The following is a 22,021-nucleotide window of genomic DNA, read 5'->3' as shown; positions in this document are numbered from 1 at the left end:
TGTGTTGGTTTTATCAAATCCTCTTTTACCTAGGAGTTGCCTGTTTTTATTATATTCTGCCTACCCCACTCCTACTTTAGATGGTATTTTATTTGTTTAAATTATTATTAGCAATCCTGAGTGGAATTTAAACAACAAGTAAGAAATATAAATTTTAATAAACAAATAAAATTACACACACACACTGGAGTGTTACAATTTATTCGCTGGAGGATTACTACAGGTTATGTAAGTAAGATTAAATCAATAATAGGCAGAGATCCTTCAGCAATTGATCACACTACATTGCTGGGTATAAGAATAAGTGTTAGATGTGAAAAAAAGTCACAGTTTTCATCTATGAGGTGTTGGAGGATATTATGTTATTAGCTCACAGTGACCTGTGCATAGCCCAGTATAGATGGATAGGGCAGCATCAGTGAAATTTACATTTATTTATTTGTCTATTTATTTTATTTTGCTTATATGCTGCCCATTCCTGGAGGCTAATAATGTCAACATAAAGCAAAATAATAACTCCAACCCTTCAAGTACATATAAAAATAACAAAATCAAGAAAGATTTAAAAAACAGAAAAAACAAATGTTGTGCTTGCAAAGTTATATCATCCTCTTGTGCAAGATGGAAAAGATCATTTTCCTAAAGCCCAAGAGAGACAGAGCTGACTGAATCTCTGCCAGGAGGGAGTTCCAAATAGTGGGGACAGAACCTGAGGAAGTTGACCCTATCTTATCTAGTTGGTTAGGTAGATGAATACAGGAGAAGGTAGTTTCTCAGATAACCAGGTCCAGTGTTGTGTGGGGCCTTGAAGGTTACAGCCAGCACTCTGAATTGCACTGAGAAGCCAACTGGCAACCAATGCAGATCCTGAAGCAGTGAGGTCACTACATTCTGTACCAGCTGTAGCTTCCCAATGCTCATCAAGCATAGTGCCAGGTAAAATGTGTTACAATGGTCACAAAGGAAGGTGACTATGACATGAGTGATCGTGAACTAAATCTGAGCTCTATCTCTAAGACTACTTCTCTGACACTCTCCAGATATATTGAGCTGCATCTCCAATCATCCCCAGCTAAAACAAACATGCAGAATATAGGAACTTGGAGCCGTAGTCGAAAACACCTCAAAGACAACAGGTTTGAGAACGTTCCTATAACGTGTTACTCTTGAAAAATCTTTAGGACTGGTAAAATGGTAAAATGCATGATAAAAATTATATGCTAATGCTGCCCAGACTCCTGAGTTGACTGGGATTCACCATATTCCATGCAATGCTGGAGAGTTATATCAGAAAATAATACATATTAAATATATATGTATGTATATGTATATGTATATATTCATTCTTTGACTTAAGTATCTGTTTGAGCATGTTGATCAATGTAGATCATAATGCAACGTTTACTTTAGATGTACTTTCAAATGTTAAATGCCTATAAAGTGGAATTCAGCAGCTCAGGCCTGGAAAATGAAGCAAACTGTTTAGTCAAACTGTGAACCTATTTGCTGAGACTAGAAAGATGTTACTAACTGAACTTAGGCACAGGCCAGACGCTACACTGTGCACTTCCAATATTTGCACTGATCTTCTAATGACCAGGAAATACTTTTCCACAAGATGTAACTTTCAGGGGACAAACTGAGCAGGTCTCTTGTTAAACCAGTTTTTTAAGTGAAAATGTACAGGAAAAAAAGGAGAGAGGTTTTAGAAATATGCAAGGAGTCATAGCAACACAGCAACTTCTATTTTTATATCATGGAATATAGTAAAAACATCAGTGGGAGCAGCAAGGAATGTTAATTAATAAAACGAAAAACAGGCCTGTGTGTTCTTTCAAGAATCAAATTATTTTACAAGATCTTGACACAAAATTATCAATAGCTATTTACTTAAGTGGCATGGTTATTTACTGTTTTCACTTTATTATTCTGATGTGGACCAATTATTTGTCCTCGCACATCAACAAGCTCACTAGATCCCATAAGCATTTTGCTTACTGAAAGGGAGGTGTTACATTTCATTTAAAGGGAGTCCTCTAGTGTAAACTGTTCAGTGAATATTCAGAGGAGATACATGGTTCACTTCTTAAAAGCCAGGTGGACAAAATGGAAGAGTACCAGCTGCATTGCACAATGCACAAACAAGTGTAAACTATATGCAACATTTCTGAAAGTACAAGACCTGATTCAGGCATACAACTCAGTTGGAAGACTTGGAAAGACAAATAAAGTTGCAAATATTTGGAAGAAAGGCATTAGTAGAGTTTGGGAAGGTAATGGGTTTCTCTGCACTGGCATTGCTGGATTTGAGAGGCCCAAACCCAGTGCCTTGTGGCCTGTCTCTGCCCTCCTCCCTTTTTCTGCTCTCGCCCTTTTATTTCTCTGGTCCCATTCCTGCCCACCATCACCACATCTTACCTCCTTTCCTGGCCTCTTGCCACTTCTGTTGCTGCCACTGCTACAGACCCTTTCTTCCTCCCTGCTCACCAGCCAGCAAGAGAAACATTACAATATGATAATATATCACTATGATAGGCAGCCAGAAGCTGCAGTTGTATTCATAGCTGCAGCTTCTGGCTCATTATACCAGTGCTTCTTTTGCCTGATATCACTAAAGGTCTTTGGGTCCAGCCTAATGATGCCATTCTCTCCATGAAATGATCCAGGATCTGGAAAGAAAGAAGGTGGGTGGCAGAGTAGATCAGCAGGAGATCTCAGGTTGAAATGGGAAAGGAAGAGGGAAAGCCAAGCACCTCAGGGCATTGCAGAAGGTGGTGAAATCATTATGAGACAGCAGCAACAACAGCAAACAAACTTGCACCTGTTTTTTTAAAAAAATACTCAACTTAGTGTGAAGTGCTACAATAATTTTTAAGAACAAAGTTCAAATATTAGTATAATTTGGGCATGTGGGCATATTAGTTTATTAAAGGCAGAGGGCAGACATGACAGCCACAGCCCTGTTTTCGAAAGCAACTCTAAATAGGACCAGCTCTTTGCAGTGCCTGTTGCTCATGGGCAACTGTAAACTAAGCATGTTGAGTTTACAGTATAGCAGTGTTTCTCAACCTTAGCAACTTTAAGATGTGTGGACTTCAACTCCCAGAATTCCCCAGCCAGCCATGCTGGCTGGGGAATTCTGGGAGTTGAAATCCATACATCTTAAAGTTGCTGAGGTTGAGAAACACTGCAGTGTAGTATTGGTGAGTAACTATAGAAACTAGAATAAGGTGTATCCCAAAACTGTGCTTCTTTTTCATTCTACAGCCATTGTCTCAGTCAGGAACATCATACATCTAGTTCTATGCACTGATAGGTGGCAGCCCTGTTCTCCTGCCCCATTTAAATTATATGAATGGGGGTTGCAGCTCAAAAGAAAAAGATCTGACTGGATACATTCTGAAATCTTTAAACAAGCGTGAAACGGACTGGATTATGGTCTTTACTTTTTCCTGTATATTTTTAGTACCTCCCAGATGCAACAATGTTCCAGATTCCACTGTAATCTGGGTTATCAATTGCTATATAGCAGTGGAATCTTCAAGGAAAGAGCAAGCTTCCCACATGTAGCAGCATAATTATTGTGAGGAATCACAAAGTTTTTTTTTTCCTGAAGAAACATACTTGGTATGGGAACCACAGGTTTTCCCAGCAACTAAGCCGCAATATTTTTTCTGTGGGAAGGAGCTTATGATTGTAACCCATTACATGATGATATTACATGACATTCATATCATCACATAAAGGCAGCCCATAAACATTGCTCCTTTAGCCCCTTCCTTTCCTCATCATCTTGTCAGCAGTCCTCCACAATTATTAAACGGGGCAGAAAAAAGGGCCCCTCATGGAAATACTTTATGAATAACAGTTTCACTTAAAATGTACAACCTCCGATTTACAATACATGGACATGGACTCTTCTTGCTTGTGGTTGCTAATCCACAAGACAGGCAGAATCTCACATATAACTAAGCGTATGAGTTTATAATGATATCTGAAATCTCTTGCTTTGGCAGTTTCAGAGCTTCAGCTGTCTCTTGAATCAGAAATGAAAGTGACACTATATGCATGGCTGCCTTCAAAAGTAGCAGCTTCACATTTTCTGCTCTGATCTTCCCCATAAACTTGAGGAATCACAAAATATCAGATGTGTCAGCACTATATTATGAGCCTCCCATTTCACTGACTGCTACTTTTTTTTTTAATCTGTTCAATCGTGTCCGATTCTTGAAAACTGCCGGGACAAGTCCCTGCAGTTTTCTTGGCAAGATTTTTTGGAAGTGGTTTGCCATTGCCTTCTAACTAGGGCTGAGAGAAAGTGACTGGCCCAAGGTCATCCAGCTGGCCGCATACCCAAGGTGGAACAAGAACTCACCGTCTCCTGGTTTCTAGCCTGATGCCTTAACCACTACACTAAACTGGCTACTTATAAGTCCAGGGAAACCTGTAACCTGTAAAAACTATACAACCTCTAACCTTCCTTAGAAAAGAAACTTAAAACTGTAATTGCAGTCCCACTTTTCCACTGCACACCCTGAATGCTTATGTGCAGACACCAAGCTTTTCTATGAAAAATAAAAACATGAAGAATGGAAACTGCAAAAGAATCAACATTACTTCTCACAGAACAAATCCAAAGGGTCCTGTGAATAAAGGGTTCATGATCAATTCCCGTGTGTATATTTCACATATCACAATATAACTTCTGTTTTCTTGAAAGAAAACAAAATCTGTCTTATTTGTACTACACAGTAATAAAATATTCCAGTACGAAGGTGATTCTGTAAATAGGTGAACAGTGGCTTTTATTTCTAGCTTAATATTTTAAAATTTAAGGCCATAAGTCTTAACACATATTTATGGATATGCATCTCATTGAAATGAGAATCTGGAGTTTAACTTCTTTCAGATGCTTTCCTGTAACTTCATCCCACAAATCTGCTGTAACATTTAAGGTCTTGGTTTTAGGAATGAAGTCCAATTGCTCAGATCCTTAAATACCCAAGAGAGCTCTGGGAGATTATGCCTACTAAAGGTAGACTGTAGCAAAAAACTGTTTCTCCTATGTGCTGCCCTCAACCAGGCAGCTAGAAGCTGGCTTGACAAAACACTGAGCCCAGTCACAGGTTCAATGGCTGGACCCATATTCCAAACGAATGGTGCTGACTGCTGCTTAGGCTCCTTCTCTAAATGGAATTAATTCACCCTAGCATGTGAACTTTTGCTTCTCGCTTGAGGTTTAGAAAAAGACCCTGTCTCTCTTGGCACTGTTTAATTATACACCAAACATATATCCCAATGCTACCCACCACATCTATAGGCTGCTTTTTTGTACCAGCCTGTGACATTTCTCTGTGCCAGTCCTGTTCCTAATCCCTTCTCCTGCTGACCTCATTATTTTTGATTTTTTTTTCTTTCTTAATCTGACTCTTATCTGTCTTATGATATCTGAATCTTGCTCTTATCTGCCTCGTACAACAGTTTTCCTTCCCAGCAGTCTAGCAGCTTTTTACTTTGTAGCCATGTTCCTCTACTTATCCCATCTTGCCAAAAATTTACTGTTCCTAGAAGTGGTATTTACAGGTCCACCAGTTTTTAAAAAAAATACTTATTTCAAGAACCACCTTGATAAATGTTTCCACTGGTTATACTTCACACTTTGCAGAAGGCCCTGAGAGTAGTGCCGGAACAACAGTTTAATTTTCAACATTAGAAATACGTAATTGTTATCACCCCCGTATCATCAAGCAGTTCATATTCATACACCTGTTCCTTATTCCCAAGTAAATGTCTAAATTAGTCTTCTATTGGCTCAGAATCATTTACAAGGGGGGAAAAAACAACTCCAACACATATTTTTAATGCTTTTTAATGATGATCAGAATTTGTGAGCAACCAATATATTATTATATTTATTTCCCTTACCTATTTAACATGTTAGATTGGTAGATCCTCTTGTCTTGTGTATTGTAGCAGCTACTCTTGGGTTCAGGAATAAAGCTATGCTCAGATAGCATATCAGAGGCGGCCGTGGTTATTATGGCTATTCCATCTTTCACTCTGTCACGAAGACCATAGTCCCACTCATCATATGACACAGAGATAAGTCCAGTGGGAAATTCAGAGGGGACTGTATCTGTATCTCCAGCCACCAAACTGGGCACAATCCATGTGTAATCATACCCAGTCAGACCGACGGAGTTAGCCACCTCAAAGATATAGGTGGCCTCTTCCTTAGTACAGTAAAGTAAGATGACAGGACTCTGGAGTTTCTTGAGTTGATTCTGGATCTTTGAATCTCCATCATCCAGAGACATATCCAGCAAGAGTACCTCTTCTAGCTCCCAGCCCACAAAGCTGTTCTCAATAGTGCTGCGGATCTTGTTAACAAAATCCTGGTAGCCAGGAAAGTAGGTAGTGACAATGGAGAAGATGTACCAGTCATATTCTTCCATGATATTCAGCATAACAGAAGCTTGTTGTTCTATCGATGGGCCAAACTGGAAGAACATGGATGATTCATCCTATTTGAGGAGAAAAGAGGTGGAAGCAAAAGTCAAAAAGAGAACATAATAAAAAATTTGGATAGCTTCACTGAGATATACAGAGAAGAGGGAAGCTAACTTGTACTGATTTGCTTTGCATTTAAATACATGGCTTATGATTACATATAATTATGCATGCACAATCATAAATTTTTGGTTAATTATCTTTAAAACCTGCAATCACATTGGGAAAAGTACAATAAATTCTTGGTACAACAGGCTTCCCAGAAAGTACAAAGTCAACAACTTCTCTTCCTCAAGCCCAGTATTAAAATGCATCTAGTATGGAAAAAAAGTACTGCAGGAGAAATATCAGCTCAAAAAAGACAACTTTCATTCTACTTTGGGAAGTAAGCAGCAACAAATGTAGGGGAAAATTCTACTCTGACTGACTTGCACATTTTGTTTAGACTAAAAGCCATGTTAATGGGTTAAACAAATTACAGGGATCAGAAAGATCCTAGATCTTCGTTATCTGTGATAACTTCGTTATTTGTGATATTGTGATAAAAATTATTTTGCACATTTTAAAAGCAGATGTATATTCCTTCTCAAATCCGTGAGCTGCTATTAAAGAATAAGAATCAGTATTAAGATTGTTTTCTCTCTAAAGCAGTTTGCAGAGCCATGCACACATTTATTAATTAGAAAATATTCTAGATTACGAAGCATTTGGGCTAAATAGATCAGTAGAGTGAACACATTAGAGATTTTTCATTAAAAAAATTAATTAGTTATTGAGAATTTAGAAGGATTTTATACATGATCAATAGTGTTACACGATGTAGTTCAAATGCTGCATTAATGTAAAATCAAACAATTTGTTTTATTATTCCAGAGTCAGTGAAAACATCCAAGCATATTCCCTGAGGTAGTAAAATCTCTATACTGTAGATCTTCTTCAACCCTTCCTCTGGTTTGAGAAGCCTCAGGTTGCCTTTGCATACTCACATATCAAGTGAGTATAGTCAAATGAAATAATCAGTTGTAAATCATCATATCCAGGCTAGAATTCCAAAAGAAAAGATAGGAATATTTCAAGGAAAGCAAATTGATAGGTTAAAAACAGACAGATGGTTTTATTTCAGATTCTAATTGTTTGCATGTAGAATGGTTTTCCCCAAAATAGCAGCATGACAAGGGGCATCGTAGTTCTTCCACAGGCCCCTTCAGCTGCTGATAGAGCCCTGGGGAGAAAGGATGGATGATGAAGACAGAAATGAAGGCTTCTGTTGTTGTTGTTGTTGCCACTCTTCAAAGAAGGGGAAAGGGAGCAAAATATTTGAGGGCTGACGGCTGGGAAGTTAGATATGAGTAGAAGGCAGCAATAAAAATAAATGAGGGTGCCAATAATAAGTGCACCTTTTTCTGCTGGAAATTTTGTCAGGCTTTTCTTTTTCCTGGAAAACCTGGAAAAATCATGAGCCCACCCAAATTATAGGCAATTTAAGATCTGTTGATGATAGGACTATATCCTAGGCCAAAGAGAGAAACTAAATGAGATGAAATAATTTTCCAAGTCCTGCAAAAGAAGCCTATCTTTCAATTTAGAACATTGCAAATGCTTCAAAATATTCTTTGTGGAGTGGAGATGCTAAAACAAGTACTTAGAGAACCACTTCATCATCTCCTCTGTCTATTAATTGTACTAAAAAAAAAATCACAGTTATCAAGCTCTGGATTAGGGTAGAATGGAACCATAATGATTTGAAGATAGCTTTTAAAAATACATTGCTACTGAAAATTGTTTGACAAACTACCTATTTCATCAGAGTATTTAAAGTTTATTCCTGTATGTTTAAATCACTGGAATTTTTTGCAGTTATTATCAGATTCACTGAAACATCAACATGCAGGCTACATTTTGAAACTTGGAAGTAATACAAAATTTGTAGTGATATCCTAAGCAATTTTTGATTCAGGAATTATAAGCATTTGGCACTCATTCAACAGAACTGTCAGCTTTATAATTTAACTGAAGCTACTATAGAAATACCAGGACTGAAAATTTCAAGATATCATAAAACATACAAAACCAATAATGGAAGAGAGATTGAAAACACACACGTACCCCTACGTTTTGACAGAAGAAAGTTGAAAATTATTGCATCTAATAAATAAGATTGAACAATATTTACAGCTTTGTGTGATCTCCCCAGTAACAAGCATTCTTTACTTGTTAATTTAATTTATTAATTTGAAAATGTTAAAGAAACTGTATGTTCTTCAGATCAATGTTTCTGTATTCATTCAGAGCAAGCTTCAGTGGTTCTCAATAAAAGGAATAGTAATACTATGGAGGGAGAATTCTGCTCCTTATACACACTATGACTGTTCCTCAGTTGCTGCTTCAGAGGCATATCACCACTGCCACTAAATTGACAAATCAATTATAAACTCCTATCCAATTTTTGAAAATTGGGTCAGTGACTTGATAGAAGCTGCAGCAGCAGAAATTAGAGAAAATGTACATATGTTATAGGATATCAACATCATAGCCCTACTATGCATGTACATATATGGACATATGCAATAAATCCCCAAGAAAATCCTATCAAATCAGTGATACCAACTAGCATTATCTCTTATTTCCATTATCTTATCCATTTATTAAAATGGAGAATATAAAAATCTTGACAAAATTCTCCTTTCGTTTTTAATTTACAGTTCTTCAAATATTCTTTCAACTGATCTACATGGGAAATGTCATGGGCAAATCCACAGGACAAGTAGTTGCTATGCTAGAGTTTCTGCAGTTTTCACTGTTATCATAACATCAGCAAGAAGTTACTTCAGTTCAAACAAAAGAGCTAGGATTGTTCAAACCAATCTATCTTAGTACCTGGCAGTGTGCTTTAACAAAATCAGCAAAATCAGCTATTACAAGAATGAGATGTACTAAAGTAAAATATTACATTGCAAGGAAAAGTGCTTTTCCACAAATTAAATTGAATGGAAATCCTAATACATCATTATTTTAAATTAGCAATAAAAACATGTTGATGACCCCAAAATGCTTTGGAGTTTATCAGTATTTTACCCTTTTTTCAGTTCCAATAGCTATTAAAAATGAAGATATATAAATAGGTATACCACAGTAGCAGTCATTAAAGATTAGATTAGGGCTTTGTAGCAAATGCTAGAAATAATTGCTTCATTTTATAGGCTAAAGTGAGATAACTATATACTTTCAGTATAATCTACAAGGCAACTATATCTTCACAAGACCCCACTGACTTTCAGTAATTCAATTTGTAGCACACAAATACTATTGAATAGATGGAATAATCAGAACACTGAAACAACTCCAATTTTAAAAACATCTATTTTGCAGATGGAAGACAAGGTTCAAACACTGCCATTCTAATATACAAGTATGTGCTACATACTTGATTGGGTAAAATATACAGTGATAGAAACATATGCAGCATTACTGAAATTCCATCCCTAAGTTATTGCAGTTCTAATTGTTTCAACTGTACTGCTTGAAAGAGATTAACAGTTTAAAATACTTGGTTTATGTTCTCCAGGCAAAAAGACGTACGCTGTTTTCAAAATCCCTGTCCCCAATATTCAGAGAAAAAGGACATGAATTTTCAGAGCAAAAGCAACAAAAAGAAAAATTTTCTCATGTTGATTTTCACTGAAGAGATAGGCTTTGACAATAACTCTATTGTTGAATTTAATGTGGAATTCAAATAATTCTGTATGCAATGTTTGAAAATGTAACTCTAGCTATAGAATTTCAGTCTGAAAATATGTTAAAAGAATATGATGCACAGGCATAAGCGCCATTAAATTCATTAAATTCAGTTGAGGTTGCACTGTTGAATGGATTGCACTGTTGACCTTTTATTTTCTTCAGATTGTACAGGTATCTCTCTCTTTTGAAACAAGTTATAAATTAAACCCACACTGGAAAGCTTAGAACACCAATGCCTGACCCTAAAACAGGTAGGTATATAAACTTTATATGGGACGCGGTGGCGCTGTGGGTTAAACCGCTGAACTGCTGAGCTTGCCGATCGGAAGGTCGGCGGTTCGAATCCACATGACGGGGTGAGCTCCTGTTGCTACTCCCAGCTTCTGCCAACTTAGCAGTTCGAAAACATGCCAATGTGAGTAGATTAATAGGTACCACTTTGGTGGGCAGGTAACAGCATTCCGTTTAGTCATGCCGGCCACATGACCACGGAAGTGTCTACGGACAAACGCCGGCTCTTCGGCTTTGAAACGGAGATGAGCATCGCCCCCTAGAGTTGGACAAAACTGGACTTAATGTCAAGGGAAACCTTTACCTTTACCTTTATATAAACTTTATTGCGGTCTTTGACCAGTGTGGGCCCTATGATAGCATCTCATGGCCATATAATTCTTCTACTAAGTTTTGAGAGAGATTCTGACCTTGGAGGGGGAATCACCCTTTCCTTATCCTCCAAGGATGGTTCTAACATAGGTAACATTTCAAAGGGGGTGTACAGAGGCTGGACAAGAGACATTCTTGGAAAGGAGAACCTGGATTTGCTGAATCCAAGAATCTTTGGAGCTTGTGTCAGACCCTCAATTCTTGGAAATATTTAAAATAATTTGAGAACTGGTCTAAAAATATTTTTTCTTGTTGGATGCAAGCAACAGGAATGAAAGGTATTTCTTTTAAAAAGAAAGAAAGCATTATGAAAGAGACAGAATATACGTTTAGTTCACATTATCAATTATTATTGATAATAATTGTATATAAACACAGTTTTTTAATAAGTGACATTAAGGATAACTTTCTAAAATGAGAGTGTTCAAGCACATTTAATAAACAAACAAATAATAAACTTAAATTTGGATTTTCACATACTACTTCACGCACCAGAATGAAGGCACAATGAGAGTATGAATAAAATAACAAAAGGCCACTACTTTATAAAAGGAACCTGAAAGAACCTGGGCTTTTTTTTCCAGATAAATGAAACCTTCTATAAAATATAAGCCTCTTAGCTATAAGATGAAAGTTAGGAGGATGAAATAAACTTCCAAGTGTTAGAGCCATGTTTTTCTTCTCCTGTTCATCTTCCAAGATGTACCAAGCAAACACGTCACTGAACAGCCCAGCTGGGCAGCCTTAGAAGGAAAGTGAGCTGCCACAGTCCAAGAGATGCTCCCTTCCCCTTGACAATTAAAAGAAGTGTTTGATCAGTGACACCCCACAGTTAAGATGCTCACTGATGTAACCTATGATTAATTCCCACTCAGCCAACAATGAAGCCAATGTATTGGAAAATTATATAAGCCAAATTATATATTAAGGGTAGTTTCTAAGTATAGCATTTAGATAAACCAAAATAACTGTAAAAAGCTCTCTGCCCCCCCCCCAATTTTTTACTCAGTCCCAACAGTGTATTACTTTATGCTAAAAACTGCCTGCTCAAGGAGTATGTCTGGTGCTTTGTCAAAAATGCTGCCAAAGGCTGGCAGGACTGTCCTTTAAAAGAGACTACCGTTCCTTCCTAACTGGCTTGATAAAAAGACATGATGGGCTGCCTTTGGCCCTTTCCCACCTCTCCCTCTTTCTCCTGTATTTCCCTTATCAGGCTGTGACACAAAGGAAATACAGGCAAGATGGAATTTCAGACCTGCTATGTATTTGGCAGAAGTGGAGAGAGAGATATCTTGGCCTAATTTTTGAACTTCTCTTGACACGCTACCAAAATACCACAGCAAACTATGTTTTGTTTCAGAAGTTTTCAAAATATAAACATTATTTTAATTATAGAAAATGTAAGGTTTATGTAATTCAGATTCAGTTCAGATTTTTATATTATGATATACAAATTTAAAGTAATGTATACAGTCCAAAGCTAATTCAATAGCAGTAGTAGCAGAGGATTTTTTTTCAGATGCAGGAGCATGGCTAGAGTTGAACGATTTCCTCATCACTGTCTGCAAGCATTCAATCAGCTTTTAGGCCCATCATTATGTCTCATCTATTGCTCCCTGCTGTGAGCAACATATCTCCTACTGCTGGTGCTTCAGAAGAACAGCAAAATATTTCACAAATCCCTCAAAAGTCTGAAGCAGATTCACTGCCATATCTTCTCCCTCCATAAGCTAAAAAGCTCTCTCATTCTGAATTTTTAATCAGCATTCTTAGCTCAGAGGAGTTGAGAAAGCTGTGAGTCCATATATATAGTGTTTTAGCCAAGTCAAATATGTTTCTATCCTGAAAATCTGTTGTGAAATGACTATTGCTAGCATAGCAAATATCCTGCTTGTTCCAATCATTATTCTCCTTTGTAGGTTACAGAATATCTACATGAAACCAGTGGGAAAAGGTCAAAGTTTTGGCTAAAGATGTGACCAGTAATAGATAATACCTGGCTAGTGGCTTTATCTTCATTGGGTGAATGTAATACTGTGGCAGATCTGAATCAAATATCAAATGAATGGGTGTTATAATGAACTGGATGAGAGTAGATGAAGTAAGATTCAATTCAGACAAAAAGGAGGTACTGATTGCTGAAAGCTATTAATCCTGTAACTAAAGACATGGTGTAATAAATGCTACAAAATAAAATAATATTTTCAGCTAAAAGGGTGCTGTAGGGAAGATGGCCAGGAACTATTTTCCACTGCCACAGAAACTAGGACTAGAAATATTGGATAAAAGTTGCAGCTATCTAATTTCAGTTAAACATAAGAAAAAACTTCCTGATGGTAAGATCTATACAACAGTGAAACAGCGTATCTATAGAGGTCACAGGTTTTGCATCTCCGGAGGTTTTTAAGAAGATGCTGGAGAGCTACTTCATAGATGGTTTAACTGGTTTTCCTGGACATTGCCAAATGTTGAACTATTAGATGATCCTTGTGGTCCCTTGCAACAATTCTATTGTTCTAAGAATCATGAAAATAAAGTCCCAAGTAGATATACTCGGGCTGTGCAAAGCATTTGAAAGAGGAGAATGCATCAGCTCTCTTCAAAAAGCTAAAACAGCTATTTCCTTTGTGAAGTTTACACAGCTGCTGCAGAAGCTATCTACTGTTACATTGGCACGTATGTGCATACAAAGATAATTCTTCTCTGGGACTAGCAAAGTGAATATTTGTTGCACAGACCTAATACATACTGATGTGTTAATGTTTACATATTATCTTTATGCACAGTTCATTTTATTTTATTTGTCTAATTTATATAGCCACCCATCTCACAAAACAAGCAACTCTGGGTGGCTTACAACAAAGCAAAAACCATTTAAATACCTAAAACCATTATAATTATTATTTAAAAAAATTAAAAACTATAAAAACTGAACTAAAACAAAAAGAGGAGTAGATGAAGGGAGTTAATAATAACGGAGCCACCTCACTAGTTCCCCCCTCCCCTGGGGCCACCAGGCCTGCTGGCATAACCAGGTCTTCAGAAGCTCAAAAGTGATGAGGCCAATCTCACCTCAGGGGGGAGAAGATGCCACAACACAGGCACTACCGCAGAAAAGGCTCGCCACCTAGGGCCTGTCAAATGTAGCTCCCTGGACAACGAAACCCATAATATGCCCTCTCTGCTGGATCTGGTGGGACAAACAAATGAAATTGGGGAGAGGCGATCCCACAAACAGTCCCTCAAATATCCCCCATCTTCTTTTATGGGAAAAGAGAGATATAGAATTGTTTTAATTTAATATATGCTAGTCAACACAGAATAATTGGTTGTCCCAATCCTTGAGAAGCAAACTATGGGTCTTATAAAAAAGCAAGACACAGTTCTGAATCACAAAAAAAAAAAAAGGATTCTTGCATTTGAGTATAGTTCTGTAAGAAGTTTAGCTGCCCACTCCCAGTGTGATAACCCCCATCAGTTCATTTATCTATATGCATATTTCCTAAATGTCTCCCCTCATCAAGTTAGAAAGGTTTGGTTAAATGTATCATCCACACACCGCTGCCCTGCAGAACTTTTCTGCCTCCTTGAGTAAGAATGTCATACACAACCCAGCAGTCGTTTTCCAAAGACAGCAAAGAATAGGTTTTTGCCTATTACTTTTCCCCCACCTTGGCTGGTTTTTCAAACACTCTTACAACCTAGCACTAAAAGTAATAGCCAGGCTACAAAAATGTAAGCCTTAATTTTTCTAATTTAAGAAACAGAAAAGCATCATAAGAAATCTTCCCTCTATTCTGGTATACAAATTAATTTGACAACAAAATCCTGTGGAATTTCAAAGCCAGGTTTAAGAGCTGTCCAAAATCCTAGGAGAGAGGGAGCTGTCCTTATCTCTGGGGAGATGCTGTTCCAGAGGGTGGGGGCCACAACAGAGAAGGCATGCTTCCTTGGTCCTGCAAGATGACAAATTTAATAGAGGGAACCTGGAGTGTACCCTCTTTGCTGGAACATACTGGGCAGGCAAAAACAATTAGAGATAAAATGTGGTTTTGAAGGATTGAAACATATGATGGTGTAAAATAATATGAGAAACAATTGTTCCTTCAGGTCATCTCTTAGAAACTGCAATATTCAGAATCTTTACTACCATGTTTCCTAAAACTTGGCAAGACATGAAGAAGGGATGTTTAAACCAGCCTCTATACAATGCTTAATCCTGTAAAAGTTAGAAATGTCAAAGCTTAAATCTTTCATGCAAGTCTTTTTTTTAAAAAAATAAACCTATACTGTTAACCCCAGACAAATAGAGTCTGGTTAAGTTTTTAAAAACAAACAAACTGAGAAGTAAAAAAAGCTTAAAAAATAAAAATAAAAATGGAAGCAGACTAATTCTTCAATACAGCATTATGAGTATCTTAATTGCATAGCTATAGGAAAAAAAAATAGGTTTATAGTTAGAGATAACCCTACAACTGAACAATGAGGATTAACAATAATGGTTTAGGTCCATACATAGTATTTCTGATCTTTGGCATGATTTGTGCTACTATTAGTAAAAGAAAGACAAATTATGTATCTCTAAATCGGACTATCTCAATGAATTGCAAACCAAGTATTTCAATTGCATTTGGTTATACACTGAACAATAAATGAACTCAGAAAATAGGAATCATTCTGAAATTAAGCATCTATGATCTATGTTTTTTGCCAGAAAATGGCAAAAGAATCACAAAACGTGATCACATGACCGCGGGACACTGTAACCAGTCGTAAATGTGAGCTGGTTGCCAAGCGCCTGAAATGCGATCATGTGACCGTGGGGGGTATGTGATGTTTTGTGACTCTCAGAAGCATTTTACAGGTTGTAAAGCACTCATTCCGAGGCCATCGTAACTTCAGACCATTGTTAAACGAACGGTCGTAAGTCAAGGACTACCTGTGGTCTGTAGCTAGACAGAAAAATACCCTATAAAATGAATATCTGACTGATAAAAGGTTTCAAACTAGTTTTCCATTTTCTAATTAACTAAAGAGATCAGTATATCATTATTATGCTTTCAATAATTTAAAGAGGGTGGGAAAAAAACCTGTGAGGTTGGTCCAGCTTCCACCCACCCCACTACCCCCTTCTATACAGAACATTGAAATTACTGGACTCATCTGGGGAGAGTAACTGTTTCATTCAGAATTCTGTCAAATGCCAAGTTAAGAATTGATCAGATATCTATATGCAAGCATGAGATCATCTAAGGAATTTCTTTTCTCCTGGTCTAGAAAAAGTGGAGACTAATAATAGATATCTCCTGCCAACCTAGCAGTTCGAAAACATGCCAATGTGAGTAGAATAATAGGTACTGCTTCGGCAGGCAGGTAACAGCATTCCGTTTAGTCATGCCGGCCACATGACCATGGAAGTGTCTACAGACAAACGCCGGCTCTTCGGCTTTGAAACGGAGATGAGCACTGACCCCTAGAGTCGGACACAACTGGACTCAATGTCAAGGGAAACCTTTACCTTTACCTAATAATCAATATACAAGAATACAGCATGTTTTTCAACACCCAGTTATCAAATCTTATCTGTTCAAAGAGGTAAGAGGTTTATTTATTTAGATGTGAAACCACTATCAATTGAAATCATATCAATCCATGGTCCATTCTTAATATTATGTGTGGGCTGTTACATAGCACTCATAGAACAGTTTGAATGCCTCATATTTAGAGGATATAAAATGGTCCCTGAATTTCTAGTTCCAGCTGAAATTTGTTTGTTTCCTTAGCAACCACTCACAAATTGTATAGCTGTTCCCAAAAGCTCAGTAGAGCTGGCAACAGCAAGACGATGGCAGTTCATATTTCCTACAGTATCATCATGGGTATGGTTTACTGCTACTGTACTCATTTGCTTTTCTAACTTGAGAGGACAATCAAGTAAATTCAGATGTCCTAGTTAAAAAAAAGTTGTCTTTAAAATTAGGGAGCTTATTAGCTTTTAATATGAAGAAATCTTCTCAGAGAACTAATCTCATTCAGGCTAGGTTATCCAAAAAGTTATCTGCAAAAAGAAAAAGGTTATTTGGAAGGACTTACAAAAAGTAAATTATAAAGATAAAAAGATTATTATTAATATTCAGAAGCACTGAATGAAACAGGTTCTGGAGCCTGTAAAGCATCTTTTGCATTTCAGTTCCTTTAAAATAATTTTGCTATGTGTTGCAGAACAGGATGATCACATGGAAGAGGATGGTACCACTGTCATATTATTTTCAGCATAGAAATTGTTGGGTCATCTGTCTCAAAGCGAATGAAAATTGACTATCCAGGATCACAAAGAGCTATAATTATGCAAGGTCCTTGCAGAAAGCATTAATGCTAGTAAAATTGTTGCTTATCTTGTCCCATATCATTTCACATATAGACTTATGTGCCTCTTTGTATTTGCATATCATACACATGTAGCATGCAGCTAAGGAATAAAATAAGTTTGTGCCTTACAAATGTTTCAAACCAAAATATTTGAAGTCCTTTCACAGGATGTATAGTACGTGTAACCTCTGTTATCACAGGGGACATAGAAATCTGTAGCTATCTAGTTGTTATGCATTATAACTCTCAGCATCCCTCATAAGTGATCATGCAAACTGGGCTGCTGGAAATTGCCTTTCATCATCAGGAGAAGCATGAATTTCCCACTTCATAATATCTTCTTTTTTTAAAGCTTTGGGATAAATGAAAATACAGAAAGCGTGTCATCAGCATTTTGTGATATTTCCAGGCAGGTATCGCTTCGGCGGGAAGGTAACGGCATTCCGTGAGTCATGCTGGCCACATGACCCGGAAGTGTCTGCGGACAACGCTGGCTCTAAAGGCTTAGAAACGGAGATGAGCACCGCCCCCTAGAGTCGGACATGACTGGACTTTACGTCAAGGGAAACCTTTACCTATATAAATGCTATAGTCTGAAATTCACAATGCATACAAGCAAACTTATATAGGAGCTCACTTTTGATCTCCTTTATGGATGATAACTACAGAAAAAACTATACTACTCTACAACCACTGTGTTACCAGAGTACCCTCCAGCAAAACTTTTTCCAACTGGGTAGTGGTTTGCTTGTTCTAACATGGTCTATAAGAGGTTAATACAGAAATATGCTGTTGCTATGTACAGTATGTTTGTAGACAGTTTGAAGGAAGCAGGTTATTTTGATCCATCTTAAATTGACTTCAGAGTGGATTATCAGATTATCATTGTTTGGAGACTGATAGAATATGACTCCATTTGTTCTTTTTGGCCTTTCACATGGGCATACTGTGGCATGCCCATCACTGCCTAGACCTCTGCATTCTGGACCAGCTATAGCTTCCAGGGCACTGCAATAGGCTCCTTGCTTAGCTGTGGGGATGAAACCCTTATTGATTTTAAAAGGCCTTTAAAAGACATAATTTGAATAGACATTTTCATTGTTTTAATTCTGGTTTTTACATTTTAGTCTAACTCTTTTATGTTCCTTCTGATTCTAATTACTTGTAAACTGTTGACAAACTTGATAAACAGTGTTATAAAAACTCTAAGAAATATAGAAATATAAACATATATAGCATATATACATGCTAAGCTTGTTTGCATCTTCAATTGCATGGCTAGATAATTTTACAACCTGGCCTTATTTATTTATTGGATTTATATCCCATTTTTCTACTTACTATTATTACATACAAAACATTTTAATAATAACAATTAATAAAGTGAGTCACTTTAACTACATACTAGGCCTGTGCAAAGCAACATAGACTTGGTTGGGCAGAGATTCAGACCTGGGAGTGATGCTATTTTGTTCAATGAAGTGAAGAAGACACTTGATGAAACTATTTGTTTGACCTTGAATGCTGTAGGCCAGTGGTGTAGGAGAAGGCTGAAAGAGGATCTAAAGTACAATGAGACAAAGCAACTTAGTCACTTTATTCTCAAGCTTCATCAAAGCAAAGCATTCTTTCAAAGCTTCATAGAGTCATACAACATACATGACTGGCCAGCTACTCTGACCATATATTAGTTTTAAAACTAAGGAAAAAAAACAGTGTTTTGGCAAGCAGCATCAAGACCAATTGCTATTAGGATGAAACCAGGTTTTATGATACCTCATGCCCAAGCAGCATTACTAATCATATTCAGCAAAGTCCATTTACTTCTGCAAGTGGGAGCAGTTATAGTTACCTGCCATTAAAAGAAAAGATACCATAAAAAAAAATGTTTGCTTTCATCTGTATTGTTTTCTAATTGACCAGCAAACAATCGGTGCATCTGAAAGCTGCTGTTACATGTTCTATGCTCAGCTAATTGATTTTTTAAGTTTTTAACACTTACTGATTTTCTCCCTTCCCAACTAAACAATTCTGAGACCAGTAAAGCTCAGATACTTATTTATAAGAATATCAAGGGAGTCAAGATACTCCTAGTTCAATCTCAGTTATTTCTGATATTTCTAGAAAAGTAGCATTATATCCTTGTTGAAACTAAAACAACAAAATATCTCATGCATATGGTATACTCTTTTGTGTATGTGTGCATCTTGTTTTCTCCAGTTTTCACATAATTAGGGCAGGGCCAAGGCAGAAAAATTTATCTTGCCACCTCTGATCAGAAAACAGTCTGAAAGATACTTTTACATATTACCCTTCCCATCAATGAGAACCTTTCTAGAAAATCCAAATATTATCTCCTTCACTAGAAATGTAGTGAATATCCTTAATATAGTATATAACCTTACCTACATTTTATAGAATTGCAAATATATAAAATAACATTAATGGCTATGACAGACATTTCTTGGGACTGGATTCATGAAATTTCTTTTTCTTAATTCATTTTGTCTTTGAACCACAGTTCAGCCTAATTTATTCTAATGAACATCCCAATTAATTTTCTCAATGCATAATTTTATACATTGTATTTTATTAATTTAAAAATAAAAAGTCAATATTGTAGCCTTTACTCATCCATAGAATAACTATTCCAAGCCCTTGATAATTAGGTAACACATTTACTAGCTTTTCAATATTTTCTTGGAGTGTAGGAAAGGGAATGGAACATCATGGATTTATATAAAGCGTACGATACTGGCACTTTTATTACTATTTCTTTCTTGATAATCCTCAACAAGGAATTGGCATTATTCACAGCAGTTGCATTCTGAACTGATTCATCTATATGAACTGGTAGCTTTTATGAATATATTTGCAAAATTACAGTATGGGACTTTTGCAGTACTGTAAGATCTCATTGTAACTAGAAAGGCACTAACAATCAGCACAGGCCTTAGTGAATTTATGTGGTAATCAGTTGAGGGATCGATTAACAGGGCACTATTCAATGGCTCCCCATCAGTTGCAGCCACCAAATTTTGGTACTGCAGTATCCTGGAAGTGCCTTTATTCCAAGATATTGTAAAGGACATGGAAGTTGCCATGAATAAATGCCCCAATACAACAGAATATGCATTCTCAGAAAATAAACATGGTGGCCATGATCAACAGAGACTGAGAGTAGAAATCCCAGCAGACACTAATATTAGTGGTGAGATTCAGCAGCTGTCAAGGATGTCAGATAAAAATAGTGGGCGATGTGGATATTTATGCATTGTAAGCATTAACATAAAGATATACCACTTAAAATAAGCATTCACCTACCCAGTATGTAAGATGTCTGAGGTAACTATAAAATTCTTCTACAATCATGCTTTGTGCAGAAAGTTTCAGGCTCAATTCTAAGCATCCCCCAATGGAACCAAGTAAAATTCACGCCTCAAACCTTGGATAATGGCTACTAGTCACTCTTTTATAAGCCAGGGTTAAGTAGATGAACAGTCTGAAGAAGTAGAAGATAGCTCCCAATGTTCTTAATATATAGCAGATCAAATGGCTATATAATGTGGACAGGAAAACTGTTGTTGTTGCTATAAAATTTATATGCTGTTCCAATGACTCTGGGCAGTTAAAAAAACATTAAAAACAAGAAAAAATATGATAGGCAAAAATGAAAAGTATAGATGGCAAGGATGACAATAACAATAACAACAACAACAAGCAGACTGGAACAAAAAGAAACAGATCCACACAATCCAAATACAAAGCTAACATAAATAACCCCTTACAGTCATACTAAAATACAATAATTAACTTAGAAATTTAAGAATATGCAACTCTATTAAGGCTTAAGTCAATCATTTTTTCTTTTTATTCTCCTTTACTTTCTTCTCTCCCCCACCCCCTGCTTCCTCCTCCTTCTCCATCCAGATTTAGAATGTTCCCTTTTGATTATAACCACTCGACTTCAGCTGCAACTTTTTTCCTAAGAATGATGCATGTAAAGAGAAAAAATAGATCAGTAGCATATGTGGAACAAGATTTCTAACACAGACATTGAGCAGCAGGAACATTTGCCTTGGTTGCCAAGTGAAGGGAGAATAGCATTAAGAATAAAAGGACTTGGAAGAATAAAACCCAAGGAGATGCTTGTAAGGTTTTGAAACAGATCCTTTGCAGGCTCAAAAAAGAATCCCAAAACATCTTGTTTTCTGCATCTCCCATTGCCCACTCTCTTTCTTACACACATTCTGGCACAATGGCAAAGTGGGGTGTAGGTAGAAGCAACAGCAGGAGATACAGCTGCTAAGAATGAAACAGGCTATTCAGGCAGAAGGTCTCCACAGTTTGAGCTCTCAACAAAGGGAGATAAATGTAAGAAGAGAAAATAAGTGTTGGAGGGTACGTTAGATATACAGAACCAAGAGCTAGCTGAACCACAGAGAATCTATTGTTTGAACAGAATGTAACCTCTTTGCAGACTGGCCCAGCAAATAACCTTTTCTAGTGATTATGATGGATACTGAGCTTAATGAACCATATGATGAATATTCAAGTCTAATGAAGCCCATACTGTTCATCTGAATACACAAGTGCAGCTGTAACTAAAATCCCCTAATCCTCTCCTAAACATGCAGAAAGCACACTGAAAATTCCACCTCCATTGTCCCTCAGCCACTAGAAAAAAAACCCTGTGATCTCTAGCCAATGACAAGTCAAGGATATTCTAATAAATATTAAA

At 36.9% G+C, this 22,021-nt stretch overlaps 1 protein-coding gene across 1 annotated transcript in view; it reads right to left on the bottom strand.

The window, feature by feature from the left end:
* Positions 1-5,872: 5,872 nt before the first annotated feature.
* The window catches only part of GRIN2B (glutamate ionotropic receptor NMDA type subunit 2B), a 90,475-nt gene continuing 74,326 nt past the window's right edge, over positions 5,873-22,021 (bottom strand). Inside the window, exon 2 of the mRNA XM_063308569.1 lies at positions 5,873-6,524. Coding sequence (XP_063164639.1) covers positions 5,922-6,524 — 603 coding nt within the window. The 3' untranslated portion in view covers positions 5,873-5,921. The remainder of the gene's footprint in view (positions 6,525-22,021) is intronic.

Source organism: Candoia aspera, chromosome 7 (assembly GCF_035149785.1).
Source record: "Candoia aspera isolate rCanAsp1 chromosome 7, rCanAsp1.hap2, whole genome shotgun sequence".
Classification (NCBI taxonomy): Eukaryota; Metazoa; Chordata; class Lepidosauria; order Squamata; family Boidae; genus Candoia; species Candoia aspera.
Note: the sequence above shows the minus strand (reverse complement) of the source record. Positions and strands in the feature narration are given on the sequence as shown.